Source organism: Lampris incognitus, chromosome 1 (genome assembly GCF_029633865.1).
Source record: "Lampris incognitus isolate fLamInc1 chromosome 1, fLamInc1.hap2, whole genome shotgun sequence".
Classification (NCBI taxonomy): domain Eukaryota; kingdom Metazoa; phylum Chordata; class Actinopteri; order Lampriformes; family Lampridae; genus Lampris; species Lampris incognitus.
Genome location: NC_079211.1, coordinates 63,833,329 through 63,856,965, shown reverse-complemented (window position 1 = coordinate 63,856,965; position 23,637 = coordinate 63,833,329). Strand labels below are relative to the sequence as shown.

The 23,637-nt window shown below is 46.9% G+C and overlaps 1 protein-coding gene across 1 annotated transcript; it reads left to right on the top strand.

Annotated features, from left to right (window-relative positions):
• Positions 1-5,945: 5,945 nt before the first annotated feature.
• On the top strand, positions 5,946-6,425 carry LOC130110861 (transcriptional regulatory protein AlgP-like). The gene has a single exon (XM_056278069.1). The coding sequence runs from the start codon at positions 5,946-5,948 to the stop codon at positions 6,423-6,425; it is 480 nt and encodes a 159-aa protein (XP_056134044.1).
• The last annotated feature ends 17,212 nt before the right edge of the window (positions 6,426-23,637 follow it).

Sequence of the window (23,637 nt, the reverse complement as noted above, 5' to 3'; positions counted from 1 at the left end):
TGATGCAGGCTGGTGTGTGCTTTTGATGCAGGTTGTTGTGTGATGTTGATGCAGGCTGGTGTGTGCTTTTGATGCAGTTTGTTGTGTGCTTTTGATGCAAGCTGGTGTGTGCTTTTGATGCAGGCTAGTGTGTGCTTTTGATGCAGGCTGGTTTGTGCTTTTGATGCAGGCTGGTGTGTGCTTTTGATGCAGGTTGTTGTGTGATGTTGATGCAGGCTGGTTTGTGCTTTTGATGAAGGTTGGTGTGTGATGTTGATGCAGGCTGGTGTGTGCTTTTGATGCAGTTTGTTGTGTGATGTTGATGCAGGCTGGTTTGTGCTTTTGATGCAGGTTGGTGTGTGATTTTGATGCAGGCTAGTGTGTGCTTTTGATGCAGGCTGGTTTGTGCTTTTGATGCAGGCTGGTGTGTGCTTTTGATGCAGGTTGTTGTGTGATGTTAATGCAGGCTGGTGTGTGCTTTTGATGCAGGTTGTTGTGTGATGTTGATGCAGGCTGGTTTGTGCTTTTGATGCAGGCTGGTTTGTGCTTTTGATGCAGATTGGTGTGTGATTTTCATCCCAGCAGTCATTGGGCGTTAGGTGGGGAGACACCCTGGACAGGTCGCCAGTCCATCACAGGGCTGACACACACACACACACACACACACCCACACCCACACCCACACCCACACACACACACACACACACACACACACACACTCTCTCATACCTAGGGACAGTTTAGTAGAGCCGATTCACCTGACCTACATGTCTTTGATTCACCTGACCTACATGTCTTTGATCCACCTGACCTACATTTCTTTGATCCACCTGACCTACATGTCTTTAATTCACCTGACCTACATGTCTTTGATCCACCTGACCCACGTCTTTGATCCACCTGACCTACATGTATTATATCCACCTGACCTACATGTCTTTGATCCACCTGACCTACATGTCTTTGATTCACCTGACCTACATGTCTTTAATTCACCTGACCTACATGTCTTTGATCCACCTGACCTACATGTCTTTGATTCACCTGACCTACATGTCTTTGATCCACCTGACCTACATGTCTTTAATTCACATGACCTACATGTCTTTGATTCACCTGACCCACGTCTTTGATCCACCTGACCTACATCTCTTTGATTCACCTGACCTACATGTCTTTGGACTGTGGGAGGAAGCCGGAGCCCCCGGACGAAACCCACGCAGACACGGGGAGAACATGCAAACGCCACAGAGAGGACGACCCAGGACGACCCTCAAGGTTGGACTACCCCGGGGCTTGAACCCAGTACCTTCTTGCTGTGAGGCAACTGCGCTAACCAATGCACCACCGTGCCGTCCAGTCTCGAAAAATGCCATCTTGTTTTTGTTGTACAGTGCAAGTATGTTAAAATGCCAGCTTTCCGACAGGCGTATTCCTGAGGGTGTCGCTGCTGAGTTTGGAGATGATTGTTCATAGTTTATATAACTGTAACAAAACTGTGGTGTCAGTTAATGAAATTTGGATGTCCTTTTTAGCAATACATCATTGAATAAGTGTCTAAAAATATCTCGGATTTTTTTGGTCAAAATTACTAACAGTAACACTGATTTTTTTTTTTAACTGTCTGCATCTGCTTGTGTGGTGGTCGTTGAGGAGTTAGGCATACTGCGACGTAGATGGGTAGACCACTAAGGAGAAAGTGGGTATACTCTCCTATATCCTTCAATGGCTTTTGGGCTGATGAATTATTATACTGTAAATTGACAAATTATACCATAAATTCCGGGCTGATCCATCAAAGCCTGGTTCTGCCCGGGGCATTGGTAGAGGCATTAAGGGGGAGAAATGTGGTGTGTGCATGGGTATATTTACAAGAATCCGGTGGTGGCCACTGACATAAGATATCGGTGGGCAAAGCATAGAGTTCAGGTAGCAGTTAGTTCCCACCTGTCTGTCGTGGCCCCTTCTATTTGGCTCGAATCGGCCGGGGTTTAAAAGGGTGTTGATGGAGACAGCCGGGCAGCGAGGGCAACACCCAGAGCTTATCAAACCTACAAAAAGACTCACTGGTCGATCTCCAGGGGGTCGGCCCCGTCTAGTCGAACAGTTAGCGATGTCGCCTCGTGGTGCATCACAATCCGGATCAAATCCCGCAGCGGGCGGAAAAATGCTCGGTTACATCGGTGGCAGCGGCGGGATCCAGAAGTGTCCGGAAGCGTGCAGATCCTCAGAAGTCTCTTCGGAGCGCGGGAATAGCAAAGCGCGAGGGCGCGCTTCCCGGAGACGGTGACAACTGTAACCTACAAAAAGACTCACTGGTCGATCGCCAGGGGGTCGCCCCCCCTTTAGCCGCGTGGGTAGCGATGTCGCCTCGTGGTGCAGTACAACCTGGATCCAGTGAGTCTTTGTAGGTTACACTTGCATCGCCACTGAACACCGCGTGGTCATTCAGAGTCAGGCGAGGGGGAGTCGAACATGGCTCTGGTGGTCCGCCCAACATGACACAATGCGCTTCGCCTTTGACCATGTGATGACCATCGACAGTCAACAAGTGCACCTAAACGCTGCCGTCACCTCTCCCAATTTTGCCCTTATTAGACACTGATTGTATTGAATGAGTCGCAACATTGAAATCAGGCATGAACCACTCAATTATTGGTACCAAAAGGCTGCCAGGAATGGATCTTCCAGGCGACCCATCACAACCCCAGTGCAGGTCCCCTCGGTTACGATAAAACACTCGACGGAATAATAGTTCAGTTTTACTGGGAGGGCATTCACGGCGCTGCACGTTGGTGACGTGTGCCTTGCCACGAATGTCAATTGGTAAACCTGCCGGCCACCCCAAAAGCGCCATTGCACCAATTACCATTAATTGAGATTCTGTTTGAGCGTATTGGTGTGGACCTCATCGGGCCATTAGATCGGAGCGCACGGGAATATCGCTTTGTGTTAGTAATAGTAGATTACGCAACGAGCTATCCCAAAGCGGTGCCGTTGGGCAACATCTCAACTAAACGTGTCGCGCAGAAGCTCCGATCCATGTAAACTCCTGTGCCAGAGTCCCGCAAGAGATTCTGATGGATAAGGGTACATGATTTATGTCACAAACACTTCGCGAACTATACAAATTATTGGGCGTAAAAGTGATCTGCACGAGGGTGTACCCCCCCCCCCCAAACAGATGGGCCCATGGAGAGATTTAATAAAACCATGATTCATAAGTTTATGCACTGGAGTCTTTAGTCAATATAATCCTACAATCTACAGTTCCCAGATTATAATGAGTGAACGTGTATCTAGCTCTGGAATGCTAAGATAAATGACCGTGCTTCCAATCTGATGTAATTTTATTCTTGTTTGTTATGTAGTTGCTTCCATATGAAGGACCTTCATAGATTCTGAGATCACTGGGATAAATGGGTGAATCCTCTGTTATTTGCAGTACGGGGGGTGTCCCAGGTCTCCATGGAGTTTCCCCCCCTTGAATTGCTGTTTGGCAGAACACCGAGAGGTGAGTTGGACCTTATTAAATAAAGATGGTGGAGCGGTCCAAGCACCAATAAAAATGAAGTACAATACGTCCTGGACCTGAGAGTAAACTCCATACACTTGAGCAGTTGTCATGGGAGAATTTGTTGCAGGCCCAGGAACGTCAACAACGCCCATATAACAGAGGAGAGAAAGTCATATTACTTCAAACGCCATGCTCTAAATTACTCGCCAAGTGGCAAGGGCCCTTTGAGGTCACACTGTGGGTAGAGGGACATCAACTATGACATTGTGCATCATGATAGGGGAGATGCAACACAGACACATCACCCCAATCTCCTAAAAGCATGGAGGGAGTCGGTTCCGGTTTCTCTGGCCCTGATGGTATTTGAGCAAGTTCAGTTGGGGCTGGAGGCTCCAAAGCCAACAGTCCTGTCTCCCTCCATTGTGAAAACCATCCCTTGCCACGCCAGAAAGCCAAGGTTGCCGCATTGCAACAGTGCTTGCTGACGTGTTCTTCCTCTGTCAGGGCGCACAAAACTTACACAGCACCACATAGTGACATCTCCAGGCGTGACGGTGTTCTTACGTCCGTACTGACCAGTGTTGGGCAGTTACATTCAACATGTAATATATTACAAATTCCTAGTTACTTTCATTTGAAAGTAAAATTACTTTAAAATATTACTGTGTATAGAGTAATGCGTTACTGATACATTTGCAGTACTTTCACCAAAATAACCACAAAAGAACTATGGAGTAGATTTTGTGCCACTCATGCAAACACGACTTTGGGATGAGGGGAAAAACAATCGCCACAACATATTGTTTTACAGGGTCGCAGCATGCAGAGACTGTCACAGCAAGAGCAGGGAGAGGACAGAAGTGAAGACAAACTGGGCCAGCACAACTCTTTAATAACACAAAAACGACAAACAGCAGGAACAGACGGCAGGTACAGACAGCGACCAAGAGTCTCTGTGAGTGTCTCTGTGAGTGTGTCTGTGGGTGTCTCTGTGAGTGTCTCTGTGAGTGAGTGAGGGTGACAATCCGACAAGGGGCCCGAACAACCAAGGGTTATACACACATAGGGGGTCAATCAAGGAAATTGGGCGCAGGTGTGCTGGACAGGGAAGGAACTGGACAGCCAATTGGAGAAAGTGGAAGGAGATTGGGCACAGGTGCGCAGGACAGGGCAGGCGCCGGACAGCCAATCGAAGAAAGGGGAGGGAGATGGGCGCAGGTGTGCAGGAACCAAGCAGCCAATTGGAAAAGGAAACAGGTGAGTGAAGCCCGGCAATCAGGGTCACTCAGGCACACAGGCCGAAGTGAATTGAAACATCAATCAAGGGATTGGCGAGACCCGATGACCCAGATCACACACCCATGACAGGACCCCCCCCCTTCATGAACGGATTCCAGACGTCCCAAACGAATGGACCATGAGCACCAAGCAGGATGGACGGAGGGGGTCTGGGGGAGGATGAATGGGGCCAGGGATCTCAGGCAGATGGCCTGAGGGCTGGACCGATGGATGGAAACGATCTGGAGGACGACCAGGATGCAGGACCAAAAGGCAGAGCAGCTCCGGCAGATGGGCAGATGGATGCGGCGACGGAGACATGACAGCTGCTCTAGAGGCCCGTGACGCAGACAGCATCGCCACTCTGGAGGCCGACAAGACAGACAGGACCGCCACACTGGAGGCTGGCGATGCAGACAGGATCACGTTCTGGAGGCCGGCGACACAGGCAGCCTTTGTCGGTTTGTCTCACTTGCTCAAAGAAACTCTTGGTCACCGGATCGCCACAGCATTTTGTGAGCTTTCCCACTGTCTGTACCTGCCTTCTGTTCCTGCTGTTTGTAAGTGTTTGTGTTATTAAAGCTTTGTTCAAGCCTAGCCTGTCCTTGCTGTCTGCATTTAGGTCCTCTCCTGCTCTCGCCGTGAGAGAACGAACCAACCAAACATGGACCTGCTCAGCCTGCCATATACGTGTGAGGATTTTGGTGTGTCGAGGGAAACTTTACTCAATGAAGAGCTAGGCTCCTTTGAGCTTCTCACCATACTCTGGAAGCAGGACCCTGACTTAGCCTGATAAGTGGATTTCTTCAGGTGGAAATTCCAGCTGAATCCAGTTCCTCCCAACCCCTGTAAGACAGCGTCTAAGCTGCCCAGCGCCCCAGAGCCTAAGCTGCCCAGCGTCCCTGAGTCTAAGCTGCCCAGCGCCCCCGAGTCTCAGCTGCCCAGCAACCCCAGAGCCCCAGCTGCCCAGCGTCCCAGAGCCTCAGCTGCCCAGTGCCCCCCGAATTCCAGAATGGTCGGTCTGTTCCTGAGCTGTCAGTCACCCTGGCCAGGGTGCGGTCTGTTCCTGTGCCGTTGGCTGTCTTTGCCAAAGTGTGGTCTGTTCCTGTGCCGTTAGTTGTCTTTGCTGATGTGAAATCTTGTTCCTGAGCCGTCGGCGGCCTCAGCCGATATGCCGTCGGCCACCCCGGCTGACGTGCAGTCTATTCCCAAGCTGTCAGCTGCCCCGCCTCTGAAGTCTGCTCCCCGAGCAGCAGCCAGGCCGCCTCCAAAGCCTGCTCCCCGAGCGGCTGCCGGCTCCTCCGAAGCCTGGACCCCAGGCGGCCGTCATGCCACCTCTGAAGTCTGGTTCCCGAGCGGCCGTCCCGCCGCCTTCAAAGTCTGTTCCTTAGCGGCCGTCCCGCCGCCTCCGAAGTCTGTTCCCCGATCGGCCGTCCCGCCGCTTCTGAAGTCTGTTCCCCAAGCAGCCGTCACGCCACCTCAGTACCTTCCTGCGTCGCCGGCCTCTAGAGCGGCGGTCCTGTCGGCGTCGCCGGCCTCCGGGTCTTCCATCTGCCCGTTCGCCGGAGCTGCTCTGCCCTTCGATCCTGCATCCTGGTCGCCCTGCAGATCAGTTCCATCCATTGGTCCAACCCTCAGGCCATCCACTTGACAGGACTTCCGCCTGAGATCCCTGGCCCCATTCATCCTCCCCCAGACCCCCTCTGTCCGTCCTGCTTGGTGCTCATGGTCCGTTTGTTTAGGACGCCTGGAATCTGTCCCTTGGGGGGGGGGGGGTCATGTCATGGGTGTGTGATCTGGGTCATTGCGGTCTCCCATCCCGATTGGTGTTTCAATTCACTTGCGACTGTGTGCCTGAGTGACCCTGAGTGCCCGGCTTCACTCAACTGTTCCCTTCTCTGATTGGCTGTGCGGTTCCTGTGCACCTGCACCCAATCTCCCTCCCCTTTCTCCAACTGGCTGTACGGGTCATGCACACTTGCGCCCGATCTCCCTGATAGGTCCCGGCCTGGGTATATATGCCCCTTAGTTGCTTGGGTTCTTTGTCGGTTCGTCTCACTCACTCACAGAGACTCTTGGTCGCCGGATCGCCACATCATTTTGTAAGCTTTCCCGCTGTCTGTACCTGCCTTCTGTTCCTGCTGTTTGTAAGTGTTTGTGTTATTAAAGCTTTGTTCAAGCCCAGCTTTTCCTTGCTGTCTGCATTTGGGTCCTCTCCTGCTCTCGCCGTGAGAGTGTGACCATAAATAGATGCTTTAAAAAAAAGATGTAGTTTGTATTTATTTATTTAGTAATTTATGTTTTAAACGGCCTTCCCTATGGGTGCTAAACCTTTTCGGCCCATGCAATCAGTACCTATGACCTATAAGCTATGGCTGGCATGCACCTATAAGTTGCATGCCAGCTGTTGGTCACTAACACATCTATTATATTGTAAGGGCTGCCGATCTGTACAGCAGCCTCACAGATGAGGAATCCGATGATGCTGTCAGGGAGTTACAATCATGTTCTGGATACCGCGTGTGATGCAGCGTTATCTGCAAGCAAGAGGCATCATGGTTCAAGGTAGTCAAAATAAAATGGCTGTATGAACGGATGTGTCAAAATACTGTTTAGTCTTACATTTGTCATGTTTTACCTGTACGGTACAGGTGAAACATGACAAATGAAGACGTTCCCTTGTCACTACACCACAGGGTGCAGGCTGTACCCTGTGGTGTGGAGACAAAGGGAAAGGTTCACATAATCTTATTGTATTACTGTATCATTGTTATTATCATAACATGCAGTTGTTGTCGACCTTCTGTGTTAAACCAAGATTACTTTCACTATTGGTGTCGTTTCCCAAAGAACAGAATTAAACACTCAATGTACGAACAAACCCTTGAGGATTGTTTGAACGCACATAGTCTCTGTACACTCTGAGAGGGTGCACAGTGTTCCTGCACCAAACTGCCTCTGGCACATCGACAGGAACCGTACACTTACAAGGTAAACGATGGAAGTGGAACGTTTCACTTTTAAATATTTCAATAAACAGAGCGGATAATGACACTCCAACACTGTATTTGGTCTATCTGCCAATTACTTTAATAATGAACAAAGGTAAAGGAATACGAACACCATTGTACACAACACCCTATGTCAATAAACAAGTAGGCTAAGTAAAGAGGACTCAAAACACTAGAAGACAAATAATTATGTTATTGCCCGTCAGATGTAATAGCAGTTGATGTACTCCTTTCTCTATGTCAGGCTCCGTTTTCAACTCTGGTTAGTGAAAAGAAAAGTATTAATATGGCTACTCTGATGAGCTGAAGCTCACTGACAACTGCACATTACATATGTACTGTCTCTTACCACAGTATTGTCAAAAAGAATCCAAATGTACCAAACCTTCACCTGTATTGCTGTCTGTTGGCAGCTGACAGTGCTGTCTTCTCTCCCATGTTATGGGTGTTGTTCCTTTGATCTTCAGCTGTTATCTCTGTATTATCTTCCCCCTCAATTTCTATGACATCCATCCACTGTCCTCAATCACCCTCTCTCCCACTTCCCACTCCGTTTCCTCTCACCTGTTGTCTCCATACAACATCTACCGTCTGCACTTCTCTTCATTCAGCCTCCATATCATTTCCTGCTCCAAGCATGGCTGACATATACTATCTTTAGTTTGCCCATGTTCGTCATAGCATTATAACACATAGCTCTGTGTTAGCATCAATTTCATCCACTGGGACTGAACACTTACCAATGACACGTCAACACTGACTGTAATATAGTGAACTAGGGACTGCCTATTGGGAAGGCATTTCACCTGGGGATGGTAAAACGCTCCAAAGGAAGACACTCAGGAGGCATCCTAATCAGATGTCCGAGCCACCTCAACTGGCTCCTTTCGACGCGAAGGAGCAGCGGCTCTACGCCGAGCTCCCTCCAGATGGCCGAATTCCTCACCCTATCCCTAAGGCTTAGCCCAGACACCCTACCGAAGAAACTCATTTCAGCCGCTTGTATCCGCGATCTCACCCTCTCTGTCACTACCCAAATCTCATCACAATAAGTGAGGGTTGGAACGAAGACTAACTGGTAAATTGAGAGCTTTGCTTTCTAGCTCAGTGCCCTCTTCACCACAACGGTCCGGTATAACGTCTGTATTACTGCTGATGCTGCACCAGTCCGCCTGTCAATCTCCCGCTCCATCCTACCCTCACTCGTGAACAAGATCCCGAGATACTTGAACTCCTTCAATTGAGGCAACAACTCATCTCAAACCCGGAGGGGAGCAATTCATCATTTTACAGTAGAGAACTATGGCCCACTCAGCTGCAAACCGCCCCAGTGCGCTGGAGGTTGCGTTCTGGTGAAGCCAAGAAACCACATCATCTGCGAAGAGCAGAGATGCAATTCTGAGGTTCCCAAAATGAACACACTCCTCACCTTGGCTGCACCTTGAGATCCTGTCCATGAATATCACAAACAGAATCGGAGAAAAGGGGCAACCTTCGTGGTGTCTGACACCCCCCGAAAACATGTTTGGCTTTGTGCCATGAATGCGGACACAGCTCTCACTTTGGTTATACAAGGACAGTATGGCTTGTAGCAACTACCCCTGTACCCAACCGGGTATCACAAGATTTCGTGTCATATCCACGAAATATAATCTATGAAATCGTGCTGACGGACACGATGTCACTGGAATTTTCTTGTCCGGCACCACAGACTTGTATCCAATGCATGCCTGTGGGCCAAGTTTTTCCTTCGTGAGTCACGTTATCAAGATGCGGGCTTTGGCTGGTCTGGCCTCCCGGGAGAATGCCGGTCACTTACATATATTTGAAAACACAAACTACAGCGGTTAGGGTTAGTTAGTGTTATATTTTGTAGTTAGTCCGCCGCCCACTGGGGAGGGGGAGGCAGTAGAAGGGAGAAGTAAGAAAATTACATGTAAAAAAGCAGTGAGGTAAATAAAGAGAGCTGATGTAGACAGTTACTGAGCAGACGTGTCGTTTCTGCTGTCTGAAATGTAGATAAATAACAGTTAGGGTTAGGGTAGTTTTTGTGTTTTCAAATACACTCACCGGCCACTTTATTAGGCACACCCGTCCAACTGCTCGTTAACGCAAATTTCTAATCAGCCAATCACATGGCAGCAACTCAATGCATTTAGGCATGTAGACATGGTCAAGACGATCTGCTGCAGTTCAACCCGAGCATCAAAATGGGGAAGAAAGGTGATTTAAGTGACTTTGAACGTGGCATGGTTGTTGGTGCCAGACGGGCTGGTCTGAGTATTTCACAAACTGCTGATCTACTGGGATTTTCACGCACAACCATCTCTAGGGTTTACAGAGAATGGTCCGAAAAAGAGAAAATATCCAGTGAGCGGCAGTTCTGTGGGCGAAAATGCCTTGTTGATGCCAGAGGTCAGAGGAGAATGGCCAGACTGGTTCGAGCTGATAGAAAGGCAACAGTAACTCAAATAACCACTCATTACAACCGAGGTATGCAGAAGAGCATCTCTGAACACACAACACGTCGAACCTTGAGGCACATGGGCTACAGCAGCAGAAGACCACACCGGGTGCCACTCCTGTCAGCTAAGAACAGGAAACTGAGGCTACAATTCGCACAGGCTCACCAAAATTGGACAATAGAAGATTGGAAAAACGTTGCCTGGTCTGATGAGTCTCGATTTCTGCTGCGACATTCGGATGGTAGGGTCAGAATTTGGCGTCAACAACATGAAAGCATGGATCCATCCTGCCTTGTATCAACGGTTCAGGCTGGTGGTGGTGGTGTAATGGTGTGGGGGATATTTTCTTGGCACACTTTGGGCCCCTTAGTACCAATTGAGCATCGTGTCAACGCCACAGCCTACCTGAGTATGGTTGCTGACCATGTCCATCCCTTTATGACCACAGTGTTCCCATCTTCTGATGGCTACTTCCAGCAGGATGACACGCCATGTCATAAAGCTCGAATCATCTCAGACTGGTTTCTTGAACATGACAATGAGTTCACTGTACTCAAACGGCCTCCACAGTCACCAGATCTCAATCCAATAGAGCACCTTTGGGATGTGGTGGACCGGGAGATTCGCATCATGGATGTGCAGCCGACAAATCTGCAGCAACTGCGTGATGCTATCATGTCAGTATGGACCAAACTCTCTGAGGAATGTTTCCAGTACCTTGTTGAATCTATGCCACGAAGGATTAAGGCAGTTCTGAAGGCAAAAGGGGGTCCAACCCGGTACTAGCAAGGTGTACCTAATAAAGTGGCCAGTGAGTGTATATGTAAGTGAACAGAATTCTCCCGGGAGGCCAGACCAGCCACAGCCAGCATCTTAATAACAATGACTCGTGCAAGAAAAACTTGGCTCATAGGAATGCATTGGATACAAGTTCATGGTGCCGGACAAGAACAATTCAGTGACATCGTGTCCACCAGCACAATTTCATAGATTACATTTCGTGACAAAAATCTAGTGATACCGGGCTGCACTACCCCATATTCCCGCAGTACCCCCCACTGAGTGCCCCGGGGTACATGTTCATAAGCATTCTCCCACAAATCACATGTAGACTGGCTGGTCAAACTCCCATGCCTCCCTCAGCACCTCCGCAAGGGTAAAGAGTTGGTTTGTTGTTCCACAGCCAGGACGGAATCTGCATTGTTCCTCCTGGATCCAAGGTTCGACAATTGGTCGGAGCCTCCTTTCCAGCACCTTAGAGTAGACTTTCCCAGGGAAGCTGAGCAATGTGATTCCCCGATAATTTGGAGCACACCCTCCGGTCCCCCTTTTTTTTTTAAAATATGGGAACCACCACCCCAGTCTGCCAAACCACAGGTACTGTCCCCGACCTCCACGCAACACTGAAGAGGCGTGTCAGCCAAGACAGCCCAACAATGTCCAGAGCCTTCAGCATCTCAGGGTGAATCCCATCCACACCCGGCGTCTTGCCACCGAGGAGCTTCTTAACTACCTCAGAAACCTCTGCCAGGGATATTCCTCCACTGAGGATGTGTTAGCCGGGTTCAGGAGCTCCTTCAAGTGCTCTTTTCACCGCCCAACCAGAAAACCTCAAAAGGAAGGCACCTTTGGAGGTTTTCCGGGCACGTCCAAACTGGGAGGAGACTCCGGGGTAGACCCAGAACTCGCTGGAAGGATTACATATCCAATCTGGCCTGGGAACGCATTGGGATCCCCCAGGAGGAGCTGGAGGGCGTTGCAGGGGAGAGGGACATCTGGAGTGCCCTACATAGCTTGCTGCTACCGCAACCCGACCCCGGAGAAGTGGCTGATGATGAGACAAAGTGAGATGGCACAATGCATCAGACATCACACTATGTGAGCTTTACAGAGGAGTACATCAAGTTTCTAAGTAGGATAAAAGCAGCTGAACATTTTGTTGTACAATTAAAACATCTGAACAGCTATACTTTAACAACTACACCCAATACTCAGTTGAAATGCAATCCTAATAAGGACTCCCTGAACAACTACTTGCATTGAACACACATCAGCGTACACAGGGATGGATGATTGCTTCATCCATCCATTACAGTAAAGACACTGTATGGCTGAACCACCAGGTAATGCAAGACCCATGGGGAAAAACAGCTCTTAAATACTGAGATCATACCTTGTTTGTTTAGTGTCATGACTTTCCTAAAAAAATAAAAAAATAAATCTAGTTTAATCATTTATATAACAAAGACTGAATCTCACATTTGCATACATATTTCCTTATTATTCTAGTGACTGACACATGTGAAATTGTTCTAGGAAAAGAAAAAAACCCATCATATCCATACTTAGGTTGGCTTGTAGTGACCTCACGTAAATGATTCCAAGAACCAATCCCTGCCTCCGTGATTAGGTACAAGGGGGTTTATCCACCATCAAGACATTGGCACCACTTTAGGGTATTTTTAGTGGGTCATACCCCAGGATCTTAAAAGCTCAAAGCCTCCTCCCTCTTCAAGCTATGGGAAGTGTTTGAGTAAATGGCCCTCAAACTCCTGAGCAGTACAAGTTTTATCTACAACAGAATATAGGCATTCAGTGACCATGTCGTCATGTAACTAACAACATGAGGGCAACTTAAACAAATAATAGTAATAATAAAATTAAAATAAAACTTGCCTGGAAAATGAAGCCTGTTGAATCCTAAACTGGCAGATGCCAGCTTGCCTTTTTATTGTAGCAGAGGAACTTTAAAACCTTTCCAGCCTCTCAAAAACAAAAAACAAAAAAACAAAAACAAAAAAAAAACAAATAAAAATTAAGTATAAACAGGTGGCAATTACCCAGTTTAGACTTCTAGTTAACTGCCAGGGAAGTACAGTACCTGTTCCTGGTACGTGACTTAAATTAGGCAAATGTCCTGGCAGACTTGTCTTCAAAACAATAAGTTACAATAAATAAATAATTCGCTCTCTCCTGTTTGTGTGTGTATGTATCTTCAGGATTAGGTGCAGGTAGGCAGGCAGGTAGGCAGAGCAGAGGTTCACCACCTGCATCTCATCTACATCTATCAACTCTACTCCTTATATACCCAGCCTTGCCACATCCACCTTACCAGATGGTAGTGGCTGCTCAGTACAGTCTATGCCTCCAGCCTTTATGCTGAGACATTGTCCTACCTGTTTCTTGGTCTAGACCTGGCTCTCCGTGTTGTCCACAGTCCTGCTTGCTCTGCCCAGCCCCCGGTCGTTAAGTCTATCTGTGTGCATATTGGGTTCGGCCATGCAGCCCCGGTTAACAATACGATCTGGCCAGTATGGACCCAGCCACCAAAGACGGGCTCCAGCAAGCCCTCGCTAAATCAGGACACGTTACTCGGGAAACATGACAAGACCCTGAGAACCATCACGGACCAAGTCGGTACCGTTTGTGCAGTCCCTCATGATCCTGCAAAGCAGTGCAGCTGCCCTGAGGCTCCCCATAGCACCCAGTTCCACGCCCCTGTCCCGCGAACCGTCATTCCCCGACGGCGACCCCGGGGGTTGTCGAGGCTTTCTGTTGCAGTGTCCTCTGGTGAGAGAGCAAAGATCACCTTCCTGACTGGGTTGCTCCGAAGTCCCGCGCTTTCCTGGGCAACCACGATGTGGGAGAGGCAAACCACTGCGTGCGCCGCATACGCCAGGTTCACTCTGGGGGTGAGGAAGGTTTTCAATCATCCAGTTCGAGGTAAAGACGTAACAAGGCGGCTAATGTCTCTCCGCAGGCTGTTCTCATTCCCTGGTCGTAGTAAAACGTACGAAAAGTAATGCACTAACATTCGTATGTAACCCACGTAATCGTGGGCCAGGCTGTGATCGCGCTGGCTGTCGTGGAAAAAAACTGGCGTACGTTTATTTTATTCTCAGTGGAAAGTGCAACACTGACCCTAACCCACCAGTTCATGCATGTAGCTAATAGTCAATTCAGCTTTCCATTTGTAGCCTACAACATTTCAGTGGAAATGTTGATATAGTTGTTTCTGCCACATTTCTAGAGCATGAAACACCCTGGATACCAACAAAAAAACCAACAAAACCCCCCAGTAATGTTAGTCCTACATCTTCCCTGAGCCAAAAACTAATGTCAGGACACTTCACTGTAAATGATTAGGCTACAGACTTACCTGTAGTGGAGGGAAGCTGTTCTGCACTGCATAGGATTGCGCAGGCGTGTCGTGGGACATTCGTACATCCACGAAAAATTGTGCATAACTTTTCGTACGATATCACACGATCCGTTTCATGAGAATACGTTACTCTCCGGCAGGGCAACCGTGGTGGGGCTGAGATAGCCGTTGAACTTCAGGCCAACCGGGTGAGCAATGAGGAGAAAAGGAACAGGAGGAATAACATAGTCATCCCGTATGTTTCTGGGGTCTCCTAGAAACTCAGGAGAATTTTCAACAAACACCGCATCCCGGCATACTTCAAACCCAGCAACACACTCCGACAAAGACTGGTTCATCCCAAAGACCGTGTACCACACACCCGGAAAAGCAATCTGGTGTATGCTGTACAATGCAATGAGGATTGCACTGACCTATACATAGGAGAAACCAAACGACCACTTCACAAACGGATGGCCCAACACAGAAGGCCAAACTCCTCAGGACAAGACTCAGCAGTCTATCTACACCTAAAGGAGAAGACACACTCCTTCGAGGACAGCAACGTACACATTTTGGACAAGGAAGATAGATGGTTTGAAAGAGGGGTGAAGGAAGCCATCTATGCAAAACTGGAAAAAACCATCCCTCAACAGAGGAGGAGGTCTGCGACACCACCTATCTCCCGCTCACAATGCTGTCCTTTCATCTCTACCCAGGAGACTCAAGAAGCCTAGCCTCCAAGAACAACAGTCGGTCACTAACGGCTCCAACGACTCTCATGACCACTGAATGGAGCACTAACGAAGTTGAAACTAACACCCCCAACGACCATCGCTGCTAAACATCGGAACACAAAGAGCCATGCACATCAATACCTCTGATAACGACTCCAAAGAGGATACATTTTGAGTCTCATCAGCAGCCAGTCAGACTAGCTTGGTCTAGTCAGAAAGGCACGAACTGAGGAAGCCTCTTGGATGAGAGGCGAAACGTCTTCACAGATATATACCAAGTCCAGTTGCACTTGATTCAATTCCTTTGGATAACCGTGATCCGGATGAATGAGAACATTCACAGACAGTACATGATAGTGGTAATGTATTCGTTATAGTACATGATGGTTGTAGTGTATTTGTTATATTACATGCTAGTGGTAATGTTTTTGTTATAGTACATATTGTGGTAATGTATTCGTTATGGTACATGACAGTGGTAATGTATTCGTCATGGTACATGATAGTGGTAATGTATTCGTCATGGTTCATGATAGTAATAATGTATTCTTTATAGTACATGATAGTGGTAATATATTCATTATAGAAGGGGTTCTCAATCTTTTGTAACTCAAGGCCCACTTGGGTATGTGTCAAAACAGTCAGGGCCCACATACCGAAATAAATGTAAAACCTTATAAAATAAATAAAGGGGTATTCTGACCTGTTAACGATTGCTATGTCACTGACAGCTGCAATGATTGAATTAAATATTCTATTTGCCCTCAGTGAGATACTTGGGGTTGCTTCTGAGAAATTATCAGATCAAGCCGGGGTGGGATGGGTGAGAGGCTGATTCGCAGAGTAGCATTCCAAGTTACTTGCAGTCTGTTCCTAGCCTTGGATTTTGTGACAGTCACAATGGAAAACCCTGACTCACACAGGCACGTGGTGGTGAAAGGCAACAGAAATTTGATTGCCCGTTGTGACAGAGAGGGATATTCACTGGCAGCCAATATCCAGAATGAAGCAAGGTCAACTTGTGTGAGTTGAAGCTTCAGGCTGCTGTCAGCTGATAATTCCATCAGCTGGTTGTCCAATACAGTGGTCAGTGCCATGTCTTCAGATGCAGGATCCATTGAGAACGGGTCTAAACCCCAAAGATTTCCATTCCGGGGGTCTTCTGGAAAGTAATCTGAAAACGTATGTGACAACTGAGTTAAATGCTGGGTGACAACATTGGAAATGTTAAAAGGAGGAGAACCTTCCAACGTTTGACTCAGGAGTGGGAACATCCATTCATCCCTCTTTGACGCTCCTGTTCCAAAGGATGAGTTTTTTCTTGAACCCCTCAATTTGTCTGAAACCAAAAACACAGTGCTGTTTCTTCCTTGCATTGACATATTCGGCTGATCCAACTGATCAGACATGTCTGATAAAGAGGCTTGTTTTGCACAAAAGGCATCATCGCTGTAATGCTCTGTCAGAGGGGACTGCTTCACATCAAGAAATGCATGCACTTCTTTCCTCAGTTCGAACAGGCGAGTAAGCACATGTCCTCTTGAAAGCCACATTACCTCACTGTGATACAAGAGCTGCACGTGATCTGCATCCGTCCTCTCACACAGCAGCAAAATATCTCGAGCTGACTGCGTTTTGTTTTTTTTAACATAGTTGACAGTTTTCACAGCCACATTCATGACGTCATGCAGCTCTGGTGACATCTTCGTAGCCAGATTTTCCCGATGTAAGAAACAACGCGTCCAATTCGCCTCCGGTGCCCTCTCCTGGATTTGCTTGGTAACACCACGATGTAGTCCTGTCACCGATGCAGCGCCGTCCGCGCAGGCACCGATACAATGTTTCCAATCTAGTCCTTTTCCAGTGACGTCATTATCAAGGCAGCGGAAGCATTCGTCTGCCGTGCTTCTGGTGGGAAGCTCTTTGCAAAAAAGTAGATCTTCGTGAAAATTACCGTCCCAGCTGTATCTCACAAAAACCAGCAATAAAGCTGCGTGGCTAACGTCAGTGGACTCGTCCAGCTGTATGGCAAAATGTGGGTTTGCCTTTATTCTGTCCGGAAGTTGGCTTTCGATGTCATCGCTCCTATCAGCAGTTCTCCTACTCACTGTGTGGGTCGATAGCGGCACGGTCTGGGTTTCGGTGGCCGCTGCCTCCCCCAGTAACTCTCGGCACATGTCCGCGGCGCTAGGCCGGACCAGATCCTCCGCGACTGTAGACGCTTTCCTGCTGCACGAGCAGCCGCCAGGAACTCGCTTCCAGAACAGCTTTTGGTTGCGTTGTTAGCGCACTTGTGGCTTCCTGTTGTGCTTGAAGCCCGTCTCGCTTCTTCTGGAAATGCCCTTTTGGTTTTCCAACACGTCCAGGGTGTTTGTGTTAAGTGTCTCTGCAGTTTTGGTGGTTTTCATGATTCATCTGAGAGGACTTCACCACATCCGACACGTTGTGCTTTCGGCTCTGCGTCACTACCTGCCATTGTGAGTCCAAACCTAACGTATTCAGGGGTCGTATTTTCTGACCGCACGCTTCGGTATCTTAGCTGTTGCAGAGGTCTCGCCTCCATCACCTGCTCTCTTTAAAAACCCAGCCATCGTTTTACTGTAGTGGAAATAAAATATAATGCTTACTTGCGCCCTCCTCCAGACGCCGGAACTAACAGCGACAAAACGTCTGTCTCTGACTGATGACGTTCGAGTCATGCGTAGTTATTTTCATTATTTATTAATTTTAAAAAAAGGTTGTGTATTTTAATTAAAAATATATATCAACAAAAATCCCTGGGCCATTTACGTATTGTATAATTAGACGTGAAATCACTACTTGACAAACAAATATTTTCATTCTGGCTAACTATTTAGGCAGTACCTCCGCGGCCCACTGGGTGGTGCTCTGCGCGGCCCACCGATTGAGATTGGCTGCATTATAGTACAGAAACCCACTTTCCTCGGTATCACAGCAGAAGTGGAGCTAAGAATAAACACAGACAAGCCACATCAGCAGCAACAAGTTGTCTTCTTCCACAGGTTCTTGTGACGACTGCTTAAAATGCAGTAAGTGTTTGAAATGTTGGTGAAAACCTGTCTTATTTCATTTGCTATTGTTCCTCTCTCCGTTTTGCCCCTGCCTTAGTGGTGCCTTCTGACAACAAGTCATCAGCAAAAGAAAAGGGGGGGAAAAGGAAACTCTGATGTGAAGCCAGACAGCTGGAATATGCTTCCAGGTGTAATCAGCAGACAACATAAAGTGCTGAACGAGACCCTGCAGCCTACAACACAGAAGAGTTGGAGATGGGTTTAGTTTTACAACGTCTTCATTTCAATTTGTTTTAGGCGCTTGCAAGAAGATGTTTGCTACTCTTTTACTGGTGGACCATTTGTCTTTCCTTTTCATTGTGTTTTGTCCGTGATTTGAATGCAGCTGACATTTAGTTGCCAGGCTGAGAGTAGTTGTAGAATGTGCTAGAATGCCTTGAGAATGCTGGTACAATGTGCTGAGGCTCAGTACGTCCTGCTGTAGATGCAGCTTGGTGGTCTGACTGTGGATGGGTGTTTGGATGAACAACACATGACGGGCAATATGACTGAAGTTGGGTTGAATGTGAGTGTGCGTCAGTCCATTTCACAAAGCATCCGTGGCCGAGCTACGTGATAACCGTGCGTTGTCGTCATGTTGTCATGTCATGTGGGAATAATGACTGAATGGAAGTGTGTTGAATGTCAGTGACTAGTCTGTGTCATCACCTTAGGGGCAGACTTTCTGCTGAGGGGTGTACGGTCTATGAACTTAATTTTGGGCTGGTTCCCACGGCTTTCTTGGACTGGATGAGCTAGGAAAAGAAGTAAAGTGTCAGAAATACTTGTAATGACAAAACAAAATAAAGGTTTGTCTACTAAACGGAAGTGACACAGAACAGAGACGCCTAATAAAATAGAATTTGGGAGAATGCAACCTAATCTCCCAGAAACAAGTGACACGACAACGGCCTGTTACCACGTGGTGGTAACAGGCCGTGCCGGCACCATGGACACAATGCCAACAGACAGTTAGTAGCATCCTTTGTCGTGTTGGACACACGCATTTCCTGCTCAACAATGTCATTCCATGGGAAGTGGCTAATGTTGTTTTCTAGTTTGGAAAATAATTAATTTATTGATTATATTGTATTTATTGTCAGTTGACTGAATTTATCATAGTGCCTGAGCTTTCTGTTCTCTAAGAACACTGAATAGTACGCAATATGACTCTCATCTTTATGTAATGACGTAGTTCAGAAGGCCAGAGCTTCAGCTGTGTCATATAGAACGTACCCATTAGCATTATTAAAAAGGCAATTATATTCCTCTTTTATAATTCCCTCTAAGAATAATAATAATTAAAAGTGATGATGAAGACCATAATGATTATGAAGCTCATGTCCTCTGCCTTAGAATGATGAATCTAATTTCCTCTTCTTCCAGCTTGCTCCCTGTCTCAGGGGTCGCCACGGAAGATATTCTAGTTCACATCGGTACCCTGTGAGGGCACAGCACCAGTGCCGGCCGTTGTTAACCGGGGCCTCGACCGATCCGGTATGGAGCCTCGACCGATCCAGTATGGTCTTGTCAATCTGCATACTGATTTGATAACATTTTACGTGGGATGCCCTCCCTGACACAACCACTAACCCTATGGACGGGGGCACAGGCAAAGAGCTGGATGCCATCCCAGTATTCATGGACTTGCACCCTTGCCCGTTGCCACGATAAATCTATCTAAACAGAATGACAAATCTCTGTTTCTGTCTGTATGTATGTCCGTCCTTCGATTTTCTTGACAACCGTTTATTCCGATCGACTTCACACTTGACGGGTGTATTGCTGAGGACCCAAGGGAGTGCAGTGTCGAGGGTGAAGTTGTGTGGATGAGCAGTTGTTGAGAAAATCAAAGGAAACACATACAGACAGAGACATTCTTGCCGTGGCGACCGGATGAACAGCGCCACTCTGCTCTAGCTCTACATCAGTGGTCGGGAACCTATGGCTCGCGAGCCATATATGGCTCTTCCGGTGACGGCATATGGCTCCCAGACAATTTTGAGTTGAAAATTTTTTTTTTTTTAAAAATCAGTTTGGAACTGATTTTAAAATACTTGTGATATTTCTTAATAATACTGTGTCATTTTAAAGTAAGCAGAAATTCGTTTTGAAGATAAATTTCACGGGTCACCCGTGGGTCGGGTCGGGAACCAATGGCTCGCGAGCATGTCCGGGTCATTGTAAAGGTGAAGAAATCAATTTTATCAGATAGCCAACTAGTTTATCCGCTTCAACCCTTGTAACGGAAAAGATGGCGAAAAGAAAAAAAGACGATGATTACCGTGCATTCCAGGCTGCGTGGACAGAGGAATTTGCATTTGTGGAGAGAGCAGGATCTGCGGTATGTCTAATATGCAATGATAAAATTGCATCGATGAAACGGTCAAATATAAAGCGGCACTTCGATACACACCATGCTTCATTTGCGTCGAAATCTCCAGCGGGGGACAGCAGGAAAAGGGCATGCGAGGAGCTACAGCGGAGAGTGCAGACGAGTCAGCAGCAACTACGTGTGTGGACCAAGCAAGGGGACGGGAATTCCGCTAGCTTTGCGGGGGCTTTGGCAATAGTAAGGAATGGAAAGTAATTCACAGATGGCGAGTACGCCAAAACATTCATGCTTGATGTGGCCAATGAACTGTTTGATGACTTCCCAAATAAAGACAAGATAATCAAACGAATAAAAGACATGCCCCTGTCAGCAAGAACTGTGCACGATCGTAGCATCATGATGGCAAATCAAGTCGAGGAAACACAAATTAAGGACATAAACGCCGGGACATACTTTTCTCTCGCGTTAGATGAGTCAACAGACGTTAGCCATCTATCTCCGTGCAGTATAATTGCCAGGTATGCTGCAGGTGACACACTGCGTGAGGAAAGCTTGGCTGTTTTGCCAATGAAAGGGACAACAAGAGGAGAGGATTTATTCACGTCTTTCATGGAGTTTGCTAAAGAAAAAAAACTACCGATGGATAAACTTATTTCTGTCTGTACTGATGGCGCACCCTGTATGTTGGGGAAGAATAAAGGATTTGTAGCGCTTCTCCGTGAACATGAAAAGAGAGCCATCCTAAGTTTTCATTGCATCCTGCACCAGGAGGCGCTTTGCGCTCAGACGTGTGGCCAGGAGCTTGGTGAGGTGATGTCGCTGGTCATTCGAGTGGTCAACTTTATTGTTGCCCGAGCTTTAAATGATCGCCAGTTTAACGCTCTGTTAGAAGAAGTTGGGAATCATTATCCCGGTCTGCTTTTACACAGCATCGTGCGTTGGTTGTCAAGGGGGAAGGTGCTCAGCCGTTTTGCAGCTTGCCTTAGTGAAATCCGGACTTTTCTTGAAATGAAAGGCGTCAAGCATCCTGAGCTAGACAACACTGACTGGCTCCTGCAGTTTCACTATCTCGTGGACATAACTGGCCATCTGAACCAGCTCAATGTGAAAATGCAAGGTATTGGAAATACAATCTCATTCCTTCAACAAGCAGTGTTTGCATTTGAAAGCAAGCTGGAAGTCTTTCTCAGGGACATTGAAACAGGTCGTCTTCTGCACTTTGAAAGACTGCAACAATTTAGAGATGCATGCTTAGCAAGTGACTCCACTCAACATCTGGATCTCCAGCAGCTAGCTGGCTTTACGTCCAATCTCCTGCAGTCATTCAAAGCACGTTTTGGAGAATTTCGTGCGCGCACTGGTCTTTTCAAGTTCATCACTCATCCACATGAGTGTGCAGTGGACAAAATCGACCTGACATGCATCCCCGGGGTCTCTTGGAAAGTCTTGGGCGACAGCGAACAGAGATGGCGAGGGAACACAAGTGGACAGAAATGAAAAATCTTCAACCTGAAGACCAGCTGATTCTTAAAACTTGGAACGAGCTTCCTGTGACATACCACACAATGCAGCGTGTGAGTATTGCCGTATTGACCATGTTTGGCTCTACATATGCATGTGAGCAGTCATTCTCGCATATGAGGAACATTAAGACCAACCTACGCTCACGTTTAACTGATGGAAGCCTCAACGCCTGCATGAAGCTCCACCTCACCACGTATGAACCAGACTACAAGGCCATCAGCAAAACCATGCAGCACCAGAAGTCGCATTAAAAGTAAGACATATTTAATTTATTATACGTTAAAAATACTATATGGCTCTCAATGAAATATATTTAGAAATATTTGGCTTTTATGGCTCTCCCAGTCAAAAAGGTTCCTGACCCCTGCTCTACATTGTGGTGAGAGGGGGGATTACACCCTATAATGAAATATGACAATGGCGCCCCATGTTTAACATGACTTTTTTGCTTTATTGTGAATTTGCACATAAAACCGTTGCTATGGTGATTGCAATGGATGCTGCTATTGCTAAAACCACATAGCGTGCATGTTATCTGAATTGCTGTCTGTGTTATTACCTTTCCTGTGCTGTTATGTCATTTGTGTTATTTTATGTAACTGCTTGATCTTTCAATAAAATAACATATATTTTAGAGTGCCCAGGGATTATGTATTCCTTCTTCTTTTCTTTTTTATATCTAAGCACGCAACCCCAAAAATGCGCTTCCACAATACTTGCTAAGATATCCTAAATAAATCAACATTTGTATGCTCTTTTCAAATAAACCAAGTAAATGCAGTGTAATTCATATTTCAGCTGCAGTTAATATTTCATATATCCTGTAGATACATCTTTTTTATAATTCTAACTACAATCCTAGTTTGCAAACCAAGTGTACAAGTATGGTGCTGATTGGTATCAAGCTGCATTGTGTGGCTCAAGGGAATTGTAGCTTTTAAAAACAGTGTATTTCCTAGAATTGGAAGAATTTAAAGTGCACTGGGGGAGTTAAGGGAATGGGAAACACATTTGTGTGATCAGATTTTAAATATCTAATTGTTAAATGGGTGAAAATGTATTTTGACCCTATTTGACAGCACCCCAACTTGTGGGGTGGGGTGGGGCCGCAAGTTCTCTGTAACAGTTGGCCCCATGTCTGTAACCCCTTCTGTTGCTGAATTACAAGCCTTCCAACATGCACTGAGGTCAAGGTTCAGAGGTCAATATTTCAAAGCCAGAGCCATTTACAATTTCAGACTGACAATGTTACTCTACAGATAAGACCTTTCCAACGATGCATTTCGTTTAGTCCTTTGACAACATTTTAATTTTAATATTTCATGGACACAGCCTTGGCCCAGGCTTGGTTTCAGAGAAACTTTTGGAGGCCCAACACTGAAATGAAACGTCTTTATTTTTGTTTTTGTTTTGTTGTATGTTTTTGTGGAAATAGTGAAAAAATGTTAAAGTAATACGTTTTGACTAATTTACAACCAAAGTTGTAATGTTGATTTAATTTACAACCAAACTAGTAATAGTGGCTGGCGTTGGATCAGCTAAGTGAGCCTGGTCTGCTGTGTCCGATGGGCCCAGGGAC

Coding starts and splice junctions, on each gene's coding strand:
- LOC130110861 (XM_056278069.1), top strand. CDS start 5,946: ATGCCGTCGGCCACCCCGGCTGACGTGCAGTCTATTCCCAAGCTGTCA.